Source organism: Myotis davidii, unplaced genomic scaffold, assembly GCF_000327345.1.
Source record: "Myotis davidii unplaced genomic scaffold, ASM32734v1 scaffold765, whole genome shotgun sequence".
Lineage (NCBI taxonomy): Eukaryota > Metazoa > Chordata > Mammalia > Chiroptera > Vespertilionidae > Myotis > Myotis davidii.
Genome location: NW_006296056.1, coordinates 1,832,342 through 1,845,915, shown reverse-complemented (window position 1 = coordinate 1,845,915; position 13,574 = coordinate 1,832,342). Strand labels below are relative to the sequence as shown.

The window sequence follows — 13,574 nt, the reverse complement described above, 5'->3', positions numbered from 1 at the left end:
GACGGCGGGGGAAGGCGGCCCCTCGGCCCCGGAGACCCGGTTTCGAGGCCCCGCACCGCCGCCCCTGGGCTGCGAGACCTGGGAGAGCTGCTCTATGGCCCGGGCCTCGGCTTCCTGCTAAGAACGCAGCACTCGGCAGGGAGGGTCGCAGGCGGTCCGGTGCCTAAAGCTGCAGTTAGGCCTCCAGCGCTCGCTGAACAATAGCCGTCTGTGTGGCCTCCTTCCTGATATTAATATGTGCCTTCTTCATACTGTTATGTGCATGACTTTATTAGGTCTTCACAGCGACGCCGAGAGTTAGGGACTGTTTAGCCTTATTCTGCAGTGAGGAACTAGAGACAGAGAGAGTAACTTGCTCAAGGTATTAGAGCCGGTAAGTGGCCCGGCCAGGATGACAGCTCAGGCGCCCGAGTCCAGGCATCTCCTCCTCACAGCTCCCCGTGAGCTTCCTCCAGCCCCTTACTGCCCCATATACTCCACCTCCCTCCGAGACTAGCCTTAGAGCATAGTCTGGAGACACGGATTATTTTCGTGGCCCAGGTGCAGTCCAAGGTGAGGTGACAACCCAAATGTGCCTCCACTCGCTTATCAGAATCCGGAAACCTCATCCCAGGAGGAGAGCTGGGGAACACCTCAGAACATTGGAAAAGGTCTGGGCGAGGAGAGAACATTTCTAATCCCCGCAAATCCTTTTGGTTTAAGGGACAGATACCGGTACTTCGCTTGTTTGATGAGAGCTCGGTTTGACGAACATAAGAATGAGAAGGACATGGTGAAGGCCACCCGGCTGCTGAGGGAGGCGGAGGAAGAGTTCTGGCACAACCAGCACCCTCAGCCGTACATCTTCCCCGACTCTCCTGGGGGCACCTCCTACGAGAGATACGAGTGTTATAAGGTGGGTGCGGCCAGCCTGCCGCTGGCTCCTCCCGTTCCAGAGTTACCCTTGTAGGGGCAGCTAGATTTCCTTCCAGGTGACATTAAGATTTTCTTGCCCTGACCGGTTTGGCTCAGTGGACAGAGTGTCGGCCTGCGGACTGAAGGGTCCCAGGTTCGATTCCGGTCAAGGGCATGTACCTGGGTTGCGGGCACATCCCCAGTAGGGAGTGTGCAGGAGGCAGCTGGTCGATGTTTCTCTCTCATCGATGTTTCTAACTCTCTATCCCTCTCCCTTCCTCTCTGTAAAAAGTCAATAAAATATATATTTTTTTAAAAAGACTTTTCTTTCCAAATTCAGCTTGTGGTATCCTTTTGGCAAAGGAGAATGCTAAATTACTTGGTAAATAACCCATTTTTGGACCTTAAGGTGAACCAGTCTGGATTGGTGTTTAGAATTTCTGAGAAATTCTAGATAATACTTCCAAAGAACATAAACCCACTGGATGTTTAGGGGACACACGTAGGGAAGGGGTGATGCCAGTTCTTTCTGAACGGGCCGTGCTGTTTTTCAACCCCAGGCTGTTTTACTCAAAGGCATTCTCCCTGCTTATCTTCTGCTACTCATTGCTTGCGTGGTGTCAAACCGTCTGACACTTGCAGTGGAGTACAAATGCCCCTGGAGTTTGTCTGTTGTGCAGGACCTGTCAGCGGCATGTAGATGTATCTTGTGTGCTGACGCCATGATTTCCTCTCCTCACAGGTTCCTGAGTGGTGCTTGGATGACTGGCATCCTTCTGAGAAGGCAGTGTATCCTGATTACTTTGCCAAGAGAGAGCAATGGAAGAAACTGCGGAGGGAAAGCTGGGAGCGAGAGGTGAGTCTTACCTGCATTTTACCAGGTGGCTTGGTCCACGGGGTCAGCACCTGGAAGGAGCTCAGGTTTTGTCCCACTGACGAGGTCTGGAGTCCAGTTATGAGTTACTCTGGCCCCTTGCTTCTTAGATATACATTTCTCAGTTACTTGGGACGCTTACACCTATCTTCCAATTGGTTACACTGTGTTTCCTTCTGGGTTTTCTGGTCTCTAATTTTGCTTTTCCCCTTCCCCTCCTCCTCCTCAATCCTTTGCCTTTGCTTCTTGTTATGCCCTGTTATCCCTTAACCTTACTCCCCAGCAATGCCTTGGACCCTTTTCATGTCTGCTTCACGTTGTTCAAAGCTTAATCTTGCTGTAGTGTGAACGATATATTAGAGAGGGTAAGGTGACGAGTGGAGAGACCACTTTGAGATTATTGCAGTTTATTCAAAAGATTATGGCAGCCAGCACTAAGGTGCATGCAGTGAATATGGAGGGAAGTAGATTCAGGAGATAGTTGGAGGGATACAGAGATAGATTGGATGTGGGGGGCTGGGGAGTGAGGGACAGTGAGAACCAAGAATGGTTTCCAGGTTATAAGCTTTAACATCTGGAGTTTGCTGATGGTGTTTATTGAGATAGGAAAGGTTGGGTGTCGGGACATTCTGATGCTCAGTTTTAAGTGTGTTAGATTTCCCCAGCCACCGGTTTGGCTCAGTGGATAGAGCGTCGGCCTGCGGACTGAAAGGTCCCAGGTTCGATTCCGGTCGGGGCATGTGCCTGGGTTGTGCGCACTTCCCCAGTGGGGGATGTGCAGGAGGCGGCTGGTCGATGTTTCTCTCTCATCGATGTTTCTAACTCTATAAAATATATTTAAAAAAAAAAAAAAAAGTGTGTTAGATTTAAGAATCCTAAGACATTATGTGCAGATGTCAGAAGGTGACTGGATGTCAAAGGAGCTTGAAAGACACTTGTGAGCTAACAGTTGTTTTCAACATCAAGGAAGTAGATGAGTCTTGACAGGAGACTAGGAAAATAAAAGTGGCAGGAGCTCCACTGGTCGAGGTTAGGAAAAGGAGACCGAGGAGCACCCGGCAAGGGAGGGACAGCCAGGAGGGTGTGCCGCGGGTCCGGAGAAAGTGTTTCAGGAATGGCCAGGCCACGTCCTCTCTGCTGAAAGTTACTAAAAGGTGAAACAGAGTGAGGACTGGGAATAATGTGCAGTTTGGCTGCAGGAAGGGCATTAGTGGGCGCGACCGGAGCCTTTTCTGGAGGATTTAGTCACCTGACAGTAGTGAGCAGAGTGAGGAAGAGAAGATAGGAGGGAGAGGGGATTCTTGAGAAGTTCTGCTGAGAATAGTAACGAGACCAAGGGATTATTTCCTAAGACGAGAACTGACGGTGCATAATTTGGAAGGAGGGAGAAGTTGTTAATGTTGATGAGGGGTGGAAAGGTGGAGGGAGTTTCGAGAAGAGGCGTGGGGCCCCGAGTATGCACGGAGGCCTGTCTCTGCATTGGGAACTGGAGGTCGGTGATTCAGGGAGAGCAGGAGGTGCACACTGCAGGTGATCACCGTAACCCCCTCTCCCCCACACAAACCTTCCTCCTCTTGCTGTTGTCTCTGCCACGTTGTTAAACAGCACATGTGCTGGAGGCTCAGGTTAACCACATTCCAGGATGGATTTTTCTGGAGGAGCTTCATAAAGTCACTGATCTGGAAAGTGGGTCTCTGGGTTTCCTCCTTGTGAGGGCCGTGATCGTCTTGGAGATCCCTGAACTGGGGTAGTTGGTCAATATCAGGCATAACAGCGTATTTTTCATGTGATTGTGTGTTGCTTCTTGTCCTGGTTGCTGTTGGGGGAGAGGGGCTTTAAAGTTAACATCCCTAATATACATGAATTGAGATTTCTTTTTTTGAGATTTCTTACTGGTGCTTTTGGAGAACACTTAGCTGAGACACAAAAATCCATTTTTGTTGGGGAAGAGTTTAGGGGGGGAGACCATAACCAGGGGAATTGGAGTAGTAGTTGTCATGGTTTGGGTTAATGAATAAGGTGGGCGGGAGAGTTTTTCTCAACTTTGCTGTTTTAAGAATGGGAAAAGCTTTGAGGACATCTTTTCTGAGTTAAGTGTGGGATCAAATAATGCAGGTATGAACAAACAACACTTCAGTAGTGAGGATCAGACAGCATGTGATGTGACAGCAGGTGACACTAACGGTACAGCCGGGACTGTCCGTTCAGCTCCTTTTCTAACTGGTCCCTCCTTGACCCCTTCCAGGTTAAGCAGCTGCAGGCGGAAACCCCAGTTGGTGGTCCCATCACTGAAGCTTTGCCCCCTGCCCGAAAGGAAGGTGATTTGCCCCCACTGTGGTGGCATATTGTGACCAGGCCCCGGGAGCGGCCCGCATAGACAGAGAGAGGAAGACACACCACCAGTCCTGCTTGCAAGTGAAATAAGTTACGGAAAATATACACACTTGCCCTAATAAAAATAAAAGGTATGACTGATGTGTTCTTCTGTGTAACGGGATGCCAGGGGACTGCCGCTGTCTTACAGGTTCCATAGCAGTTGTGCATAGAAAAGTATGTGATGTGTCGTCAGTCAGATGTGTGCTTTTCTTCCCCATTAAGTCACATAGATAGCACATGTTCTTAATAGGGGACAACTGTAGCAGAACCAGGTACAAGGTTTACTCTGAAGACTGAGTCAAAGAGACTCTAGTTGAAGCCTTAATTAGTGCTCGGATCTGGAAGGAATGGAGGCTGAGAAGAGGTATGCTAATGTTAAGGACTTACGCTACCGTCTTGGTTTTCTAAAGATTCTACTGATGGAATTTGTTTTGATTAAACACCTTTCTCTAAGAAGCACCCATTCAGCACATAAACCTGGAGTCTCAGGAGCGGAAGTGTGATGGGCAGGGTTAAAGGGCCCGATTTGGGATGAAACTCACTTGCTTTGGAGGCAGTTTTCCAGCTTTGCTTCCTCTATTGTAGCTTGGATTGCCTGAGGACTCAAAGGTAAGGGTACAGCAGAACTCTCACCCTTTGAAGAGGTTTCCTTAAATGGTAAAGCCAGCCATGGCCGATGGTGCTCACTGGTTAGATCATGGGCCCGTGCACTGAAGGGTCGTGGGTTCGATCCCCAGTCAAGAGCAGGTACCTAGGTTTCGAGTTTGTCCCCATCCCCCTACCCCTACCTCCAGTTGGGGCGCATGCAGGAGGCAACCAGGCGATGTGTCTGTCTCTGTCTCTCTCCTCCTCCCTCCCTTCCTTCCACACTCTGAAAAAGCAATGGAGAAAACGTCCTCAGGTGAGGATTCACAAAAATAAAAGGTCAGCTGAACCCAGCTACCTTTCGTTCTTGACAATTCATTGGAACTGCACTCAAATAGTTAGTTCAGGCAACTACCGTTCTTAGGGATCAAAATCATCACAAAAATAATGTTCTGTCAGTTTTCTAAGTAAGCTAAGTCTGAGTCTCAGTGCATCTTCTAACATTTAGCGAAGACCAAGTGAATTTTAATAAGAGTTGAAATACAGGACTTTTTTTTTTCTAGTGGTTCTTTATTTATAATGTAGGCTGAAGCAATTGTTACAAGATAGAAGGGAAACACAATACACAATTGTTATTTATACAAGTTTAGAACAAAAAACTGCACAGGGAGAGGTCAACTCTCAGTACAAACTAGCAACTAAACCACAATAATTTACCTTTAGAAACGATTTCTTTATTTGTAGCTGTGACACTGCTTTTACAATATGCAAAAACACAAACAGGACTACCCAAGGTGTTTTGTCACATTCTTTCTACAGTAAATTTGGCAACATTTTATATTAAATTTCTTCAGATTATACTAACGTTTAAAAACTAAACAAGTGAAAAGCTGTACCGAGGTACAGTTACATCCATTTATTTCAAAGGTTTAAAATACCACTCTTACCTATTGTAATTACCTTGCAGTGATTTCTGCTTTTGCAAAAACCATCTCAAGCATCATATGCACAATGCATCAGCTACTTGTTAGTCCTCGAGATTGGTGGGCTAAACCACAGGCACTACTGTTGCTTATATTCTGTAAAAGGAGCTTGTTTTTCAAAGAAAAAAAAGCTTAAATAGTTTCTAATAATCATGCCTTTGCTTTAAAGCCATAACATAAAATGTCCTTGAGCAATCACAGCAGTGTTAAATGTTAATATATAGAATTAATGACTATACAGGTACATTACTTTCACATCCAATGCAGTTATGTATTAAAGCATAAGATTATGTCATTGAAGATAGGAGCCAACAGGAACCTGCAGGGTCTGTGGGACCCACCACGCCCCTATCATCCCTTGACAGGTCCGGTCACAAAGGGGCACTGTCAGCTGACCCAGCTACTAGGAATTCCTTGCTTTTTCATGTTTACATTCTCCAAACATGAACCCTCTAAATCTACAAGTCCCTGTTGGCTGTAGGGGATGGACATTGTAACAAATTTAACTTTCACTTAAAGAAGAAAAGACATAAATCCATTCCAAAAAACATTACCTAGAATACAAAAAGAGGGACAGTCTGGTGGTCAGATTCCGAGTGACAATAAATAAATCCTCCTCTTCATTGTTTAGCATGAAGCCAATTAAGAAAAACAAGCCCCCGGATTGGTAAACACATTGGCAAGTTGCTGGACGCTAAGCTGGTTACTCTTGTTAAATCCGCTCAAGTTATTTCAAAATATTTGGGCTTTTCAATGCACCCAGCCTGCTGGGCACAGTTAAGTAAAAGGCATTTGCTTTATCTAAGAATTCCCTGCTATCGTGTTTAAATGTTTTCACATTTTGAAACTGCCTTACCCTTTTGGATGCATCTGGATTCGATGAAAATGGGTATAACAGACGAGTAACTAATGGGGGATAAATTCTATGTCTACCCGGTGGTGGCAGCATGCACAGGATTGGAGGTGGGTGCTGTGTGCAGTCAGGAGGAATGGGAGAAAGGAAGTCCTTAAACACCTTACAGAAACAAACACCGCAGTCCAGTATGGCTTATTCGGATGCATTAACCATGAAGCTACTAGAAATTCAACCTACGAGGCTACTCTTAAATGTGACAGGTCGGCTATGTTGACAGTGCCCCTCCCATGGCCCTCCCCCCAATCCCAACAGTCTACCCTCCAGATTCATTTCACTCTGAATAGTGCTCATCAACTCTTACTACTGCTTTGCTCATTCAGAACATCATGTATTTAAGTGAAGAGTTTACCTCTTACCTTTTTGTTTGTACATTAAAATAACTTGAATTTGCTTCTAAGCCAGACTTCTACAACGCATCTACAAAAGCTTGCAGGAAAAAAAAAAAAAAGATACCCCCTTTTTTTTTCTGAAATTAACTACTTCATGGTTCCCCTGCCCTGAGCCCTCCCCCCGTTATGCATTTAAAATTTTACAAAGACTTATAAAAAAGTTACGTGGAATTTGGCACCTTCAGAAAAATCAAAAGGGAAACTAATTTTAAATGTGCAGAAAGTAAGTTGTCAATATTTACAAATTAAAAGATCAAGATTATGTCAGTTACATATGTTGCTTTTAATTCTTATCTAAAGGTGTCGAGTACTTTCAAAAGAGCTGTATTCTGAGTTGCCTACAAAATCTTTTGTTGGATTATAGATTGGAATGGATAAGACAAATTAGGTTTTGTTAATTAAACAGTCATTCCCCACTGGCAGCATTTCTCGTGAGCCTACGAGAAGCGAGGGGCCGAGCGGTCATTTGTCATCGTCTTCTTCAGTTTCACGCCCCTTCGGATGGCATTCAGCATGTCTTCTCCTTGGGGGGCATCCCTGGGGCTCAGGTCTGCGGGCTCACTCTCTGGAGCCCGGCCCGGGGAGGCAGTGGCACTGGAGGGATCCCTCTCCTGGTCTTCGGCCTCGCTCTCTGGGATCGCCTGTCTGTGCTCCTCAGGGATACTTGGCTTCGGGCCTGGAAGGGGAGGGTTGACGGAGGCTTGGCCGCTCCACAGTGAGGACGGCATGCTGGTGACCCCCTGGGGGCCCTCACCCACAGAGGGCGACTCGGGGCTGTGCTCACCCCGCTCCTCTGGCCCATCCGGAGGGGCTGGCAACACCCCAGGGAGGTCTGGGACGGTTGGGGTCTTCACGGGGATCACGGGTGTCTTGATGGGGATGGGACCGGCCCCGATGGTTCCCCGGCGGACAGAAGGCTTGGTGGAAGGGGTCCGTCGGATGGTTGCAACCCCTGGGGTGACCATGGCAGGTCCGAGGGTGGTGGGGAGGCCAGCAGTGGAGGCCGGGCGCTTGGCTTGGAACATCCGTCGGTAGGACTGGCTGATGTCACTGTTCCTCGGGATGGTGGAGGATTTGTCAAACTCCTGCTGCTGGTCTGCCTCCTGGTCACCACTTACCGAGAAATAATCGTAATCTGAAACTGATGATAGGATTCGATTAGAAACCTCCAAGGCAGCGGCTCTGCTTTCTGATTCTTCTGTGTTGGGAGAACAAAAGGCACAGAGGCAAGGTGCTTAGCCACGGTCTCACCCACGCCTCCCCAGGCTTCTGTCCTCCTTAGGAACTGGGTGAGTGTGCAGCCCTTGGCAGGGCCTTCCTGCCGGTCCCTGATGTAACCCCAGGCGCCTAGCACTGCTGGCGTGGAAGGCACGCACTCCCAGATGGTGGAGAGGCGACATGGGGAACGGCCAAGCTGAGGCACAGCTCCCCAGGCACCTCTAAGGACTGAGGCGGCGGAGATTCCCCACGCCCTCCAGTCCAGATCTCAGCGCGAGCTACAGCCCCAGACAGACTACCTCAGACCCTGCCATCTCCCTCAACTAACTCCTTAGGCGAGCCCTATGCAGGAAATGGAGGCACGGGCAGTGAATCCCTGAAGACAGGTACACATGGGTTCCATCAATAAGCTCCATTTCCTAAAAAATGGTATCGGGACGAGAAGCTCAGAGATTTCTGAATGGCAACACTTGCCATTGTGGACCATATGAACTCAGGGGTGCTGTGTACTACAGGGTATTTACAGCACCCTGGCCAGCTAGCACCCCCTCCAGTAGTGACAGCCAAAAATGTCACCAGACGTTGCAAATGTCCCTTGGGCAGCAAATCCCTTTGATGGACTGCACACAGGGTCAGCGATCACAGACCCATTCCAGCTGTCAGACTGCTATGCTGTTGGCTTGGGGGTGTCATAGGGATGAGGCGAGGGAGGCAGGGTGGAGAGGATTTGGCTGGAACAGGTTCAGAGTTTGGGCTTCAGACTCTCATAGACCTTAGGTTCAAACTCTAGCTCTGGTGCGTATTGCATGAATTTGGGGAAGTTACACAGGCTCAGTTTCCATGTATGTAAAATGGAGTAAAAAGACGTATTAGATAAGCAGCTGAGAACATTAAATGGGAAAATGAAGTGCTGAAACACAAATGATGTTCTCGTTAACAGTGAGAACTACCCTGCACCCTGCAGGTGAAAACGAGCTGCAACAGCCAGTCGCTGTGGCAGTGGCCCGGCCAGGCAGGCCAGCTCTCCCAGGCCCTTCCAAGATGAAGGTGGTTCTCAGGACTCCCGCCCTCTGCGTCCGCCCGGGGAGGACCCCCCTCTTCCTCACGGGTCCTGCCTGGGAAGCCCAGCTGCCTGGTACCTTGGGAGGGAATGGTGTCCTCTGAGCAGCACGGGGTGGTGGTCTGGGTGCTGTAGCCACTGGAGCACTGCAGCGAGTCCCGGCTGCTCCTCTGGGTGTCCAGCTGGAGGCCCCGCGACAGGGCCAGGGCCAGTTCCTCACAAGCCTCCATCTCCTCGCCAGGCTGCAGGATGGAGGAGGGACAGACAAGCCACATGGCCGTGACGCCCCTGCCTGCTGTCCCCAGGGCCGCTCCATACCCCCTCCAAGTGGGGACCAGGTGTTAGTCCTCGTCTGCTCCTGGGAACACCACCCGTCTGTGGGCCCAGGGACAGGAACTTGCTTGGGCCCTACCCGGGCTCTAGAGATTTCGACAAGTCTGATTCCCACACAGGCTTCTCCCTGGGAGCCTCGTGAAAACTGGGGATGGGGGAGTGGCTCAGCTCCCTCAGCTGCGGGGTCCCCAATGCTCAGCATCTGGCCACCGGCCAGGTCTAGAGGGGCCCACCCAGCGACAGAGAATGAAAGCCTCACCCTGGTGGCAGCGGATACGGTCATGCTCCGTGGTCTCTGAGCCTCCTCGGCAGCTGCAGACGGGCCACCCGTGGCGGCGGGGCCTCCTCCGCTGGGGTCCTGCTCCCGCTTCTCTTTGCGGCGCTGTAGGGTGTTCACCAGAGGCTGGTCATAAGGCCCTGGCTTGGCCCAGTCCTACGCAGAACAGTGTGGTCAGGTCCCAGGGCCTCGCTGCCGGGTGAGGGCTGCGGACCTTCCAGACAGCTGCCCACAGAGGCATCTGGTCCCCTTGGGGGAAGCTCAGGCTGGGACAGGTCAGCAGGCCCCTTCTATTCCCTCCCCTGGCTCTAAAGGGAGTGGAACACCCTTCGGGGACCCCTGGTCACCTCCCGTTTCCTCACATCTGCTCAAAGATTAAAAATCCTCAACAACCGGACAAGTGGCTGTGGGAGACTCCACTACAGCTACCAGCTGTGCAGGTGTCTGAAGGCACCAGCCAGGGATAGTCCAGTCCCCAGTGACTGCGCTCGAGTGGAGCGGCCACCAGGGGGCGCTGAGGGAACTGCAGCCACTCCCCGAAGGCTGACCCTCCACTAGGAAAGCTGGGTCCCAAAAGGCACTTTAGGATGTGTCCTGCGGCCCTCACAGGGGAAGGAAGGTGCCCGGGGGCAGCTGGGAGGTTAGGAGTCTGAGGGGTCCACAGCACGTGTGAGGGGTGAAGTGAAGACCTGCTCAAAATTAGGGACCCCCTCTCAAAATAAACCAGAACACCATGGGGCATCTGCTGCACTTTGGCTTTTACACTGAAGCACACGTTTTAATATAAACAGTGGAGACCAAGAATTAAGTCCGTGTGCACTTGGACGATGTTATTACCATGTCCAGTAAGGGCCTCGGGGGAAAGTCTGGGGAACGTGGCTGTGGGGGACCCTCCCGGCCGATAACAGGCACTCCCAGGGGGCCCTGGAGGCCGGACTGGGACTTGGACTTGGGACTGACACCTCTGCAGGTCACATCTGTGTCTACTACCCAATGGGGTTAACTCATGTTTAGTAACAGGAGCCTCTCCAATCTCAGCTCCTGGTGGATTTGTCTTAACTCCAAGCTGCCTGCCGCTCTCTGGCTCTCCCGGTGGGAATGGCCTTGGGGAGAGGTGTTATGGGGAAGAAGGCAGAGTGTGAAAGGAAGGGGGAGGGGGTAATCAGGGTGAGGTTGGGGGACAGGAGGAGGTGAGCACAGAAGCCATGAGAGAGGAAAGGAGGGGGGATAGGGGGAGGAGGGAGGAGAGACACAAACCTTCCAGCTAGGGATCTGAGATGACGGGAACATGCCAGGCCCAATGGTGTAATAATGATTGTAGTCTGGAAGGTGGACAGAGGTGACCCGAGGGAGCAGGCGGGAGGCAGGCGGGCAATGGGGGAAAAGGCTTGCCCCCATGGGCCCCACATGGGACTCACTTGATAAACTATAGTGAGTAAACCCGTTAGACAACTGAAAACGAAACAAAAAAGGGGGGGGAGGAAAAAAATTAATATAACAGGATGAGTGTGGAGACACAAGATGGCATTGACATTCAATGAGAGGAAGCCCTGGACTTCTGTTGACAAACACGGGCCTGGCGCTCATGGTGAGCCAGGACGCAGGGAGGAGCGGGTGCGGAGCGCACGTCCGTTTCCTCGGCGCCGAGCCGTGTTCGGTGGAGGAAACACTGCCCCGCTATCTGAGGACAGCGGGGAACTGACCGTGTCCTTCTGTGGCGCTCAATGGTTTTTGAGTATTGAACTCACACAACATCCCTTCGTAGTGCTCATCTCATCTGGCAAACTTACAAACCCTAAAGTGTCTTCCACTGAATCTGTTCGCTGTAGGTTTCTGACATCATCACACTGTTCAGAAGCAGATGCCAAGTCGGGGTGAGTAGGGGGTGGTTTGCGAACTAAAAGGCAGGAAAGCACATGGCCCCTGACGCGGTGAAATGTCACGCCCAGCGGGGAGGTGGCCAGGAGGTCGGACAGGCGGGGTGGATGCTGGGGAGGGCAGGGGGATGAGCACACGCGCTCTGGGACGAAGCCTTCACACCTCTGCATTCCCCATAGCCCGACTCCCTCGGGACGGCCTCACTGTCCTCGTTTGGGAGCCAGACACCCTCAGGAGAAAGCCCTCAGTCTCATCCCGTCCCCAAGCTCTCGGTGTCGATTCTGAGTGTCCAGGTTCCTGCGCCTGTGGCATGAGCAGTGGGCGGGGGGGGTGGAAGGGGGGCTTTGTTAATGTGGAAAAAATGATAGTGAATAACCCTTTTTCCTTTTTAAAACAGGGATTGCTTGGCATTTTGTACAGAACCAGTTTTTGCCAGTTTAGCCAATGTTCTAGGTAACTGGGAAAATTTGCCTTCTACTGTTTCTCCAGACATTAAGGATTATAAACTTTATGATGTAGAAACTAAATATGGTTTGCTTCAGGTATGTATTTTTATTCATCTTGTGAAAAGAATTTTTTCCTTCAAAGTTGTTTTTGGCTATTTGGTGGCGGACCCCGGTCGGTCACCTTCTCTGTGGAGGCCCAGGCGCCCATGGTGGAGCCTGAGCTGACCGAGGTGGGCGAGCTGCACTCGCTGACCGACTGGCAGGTTTCAGAGGCTTCCGAGGAGGCCGAGCTGGACGAATTCTGCAGCCGGGGAGGGACCACACGAGGGGACCCACAGAATCCAGGCCACACGCCACCAAAAAGTAACGGTGAGTAAAAATAAAACAGATCGGGGCGGGGAAGAGCACGCAGAGAGAGAGACAGACACACAGGAAAGGAAGGATGAGAGAGCAGAGCGTTAGGGTTATTCCTTCCCCAGCTGCACCCACAGGCCGTCGAGCCCTTGAGAAGCGTGAGACCCAGCAAGTCCGGACGCAGAGTGTAAGCGCCCTGGACCCCGACTTGCGTGTCTAGTCCTGAACCGGCACATGGCAGGTGCTCGAATCCCTGAATGGACGAGGGACAACGACCATCTCCTCCAGGTGCACTGGGTCCCCTGGGGGTGCACTGAGCCCATCCAGGGATCTGCTTTAGGTGTTTTCATTGTTGGCTGCCAGCTCTGGCTCATGCCATTTGCTTAAATAAGCCCCGCCCCGCCCCGCCCCGCCAGGGTGCCTCAGTGGTTTATTGTTGACTATGAACCAGGAGGTCATGGTTTGATTTCCCGTCAGGGCACATGCCTGGGTTTCAGGCTTGATCCCCAGTAGGGGGCGTGCAGGAGGCAGCCAATCGATGATTCGCATTATTGATGTTTTTCTCTCTCTCTCCCCCTCCGGGGAGCACAATCACACTCCTGTCTTTTGCCCAAAGTGCCAGGAGCACGATCACTCTTCCTGCAGTGTCACTATTAGATGGTAGTAGTTCACTCTTTATGTGGGAAAAAAATTTAAAAACCTTAACTCAAAATGCCTTGGCAATTTTAGCATAGTTCCTAGGATATTGGTTGGCACTCAAAGGGTTAAAGGAAATCAATAAAAACACAAATAAATAAGCCAGCGAGCCCAGCCCCACCGGGGTCTACTACCTTCCCAGAGTGCTCCTGTATTCACTGTCTAGGAGGCAGGACTCGTGTTTCTGTCACCCCTCCCACCGGCCAAGGAAAGGTTCCTGCACAGGGACAGAGCAGTAGCATTCCTCTCCTGCAAAGGCAAGGGGCCCAGGAGACACCCCACACGTGTGGGGCTC

General features: G+C 50.9%; 2 protein-coding genes across 14 annotated transcripts in view; one reads left to right on the top strand and one right to left on the bottom strand.

Moving 5' to 3' along the window:
• The first annotated feature begins 673 nt into the window (after window positions 1–673).
• NDUFB9 (NADH:ubiquinone oxidoreductase subunit B9) lies at window positions 674–4,243 on the top strand. The gene is made up of 3 exons (XM_006770978.2): window positions 674–895; window positions 1,637–1,750; window positions 4,014–4,243. The coding sequence occupies exons 1-3, from the start codon at window positions 731–733 to the stop codon at window positions 4,143–4,145; spliced, it is 411 nt and encodes a 136-aa protein (XP_006771041.1). The 5' UTR covers window positions 674–730; the 3' UTR covers window positions 4,146–4,243.
• Window positions 4,244–5,278: 1,035 nt separating this feature from the next.
• The window catches only part of MTSS1 (metastasis suppressor 1), a 139,342-nt gene continuing 131,046 nt past the window's right edge, over window positions 5,279–13,574 (bottom strand). For 3 of the 13 annotated variants that reach the window (XM_006770969.2, XM_006770968.2, XM_006770970.2), the window contains 5 exons: window positions 12,411–12,530; window positions 11,163–11,357; window positions 9,888–10,061; window positions 9,375–9,537; window positions 5,279–8,215 (listed from right to left, as the gene is read on the bottom strand). In XM_006770969.2, coding sequence (XP_006771032.1) covers window positions 7,455–8,215; window positions 9,375–9,537; window positions 9,888–10,061; window positions 11,163–11,357; window positions 12,411–12,530 — 1,413 coding nt within the window. In that variant the 3' untranslated portion in view covers window positions 5,279–7,454. The remainder of the gene's footprint in view (window positions 8,216–9,374; window positions 9,538–9,887; window positions 10,062–11,162; window positions 11,358–12,410; window positions 12,531–13,574) is intronic. The other 10 variants (XM_015568646.1, XM_006770976.2, XM_015568648.1 and 7 more) reach the window with 7 other exon arrangements.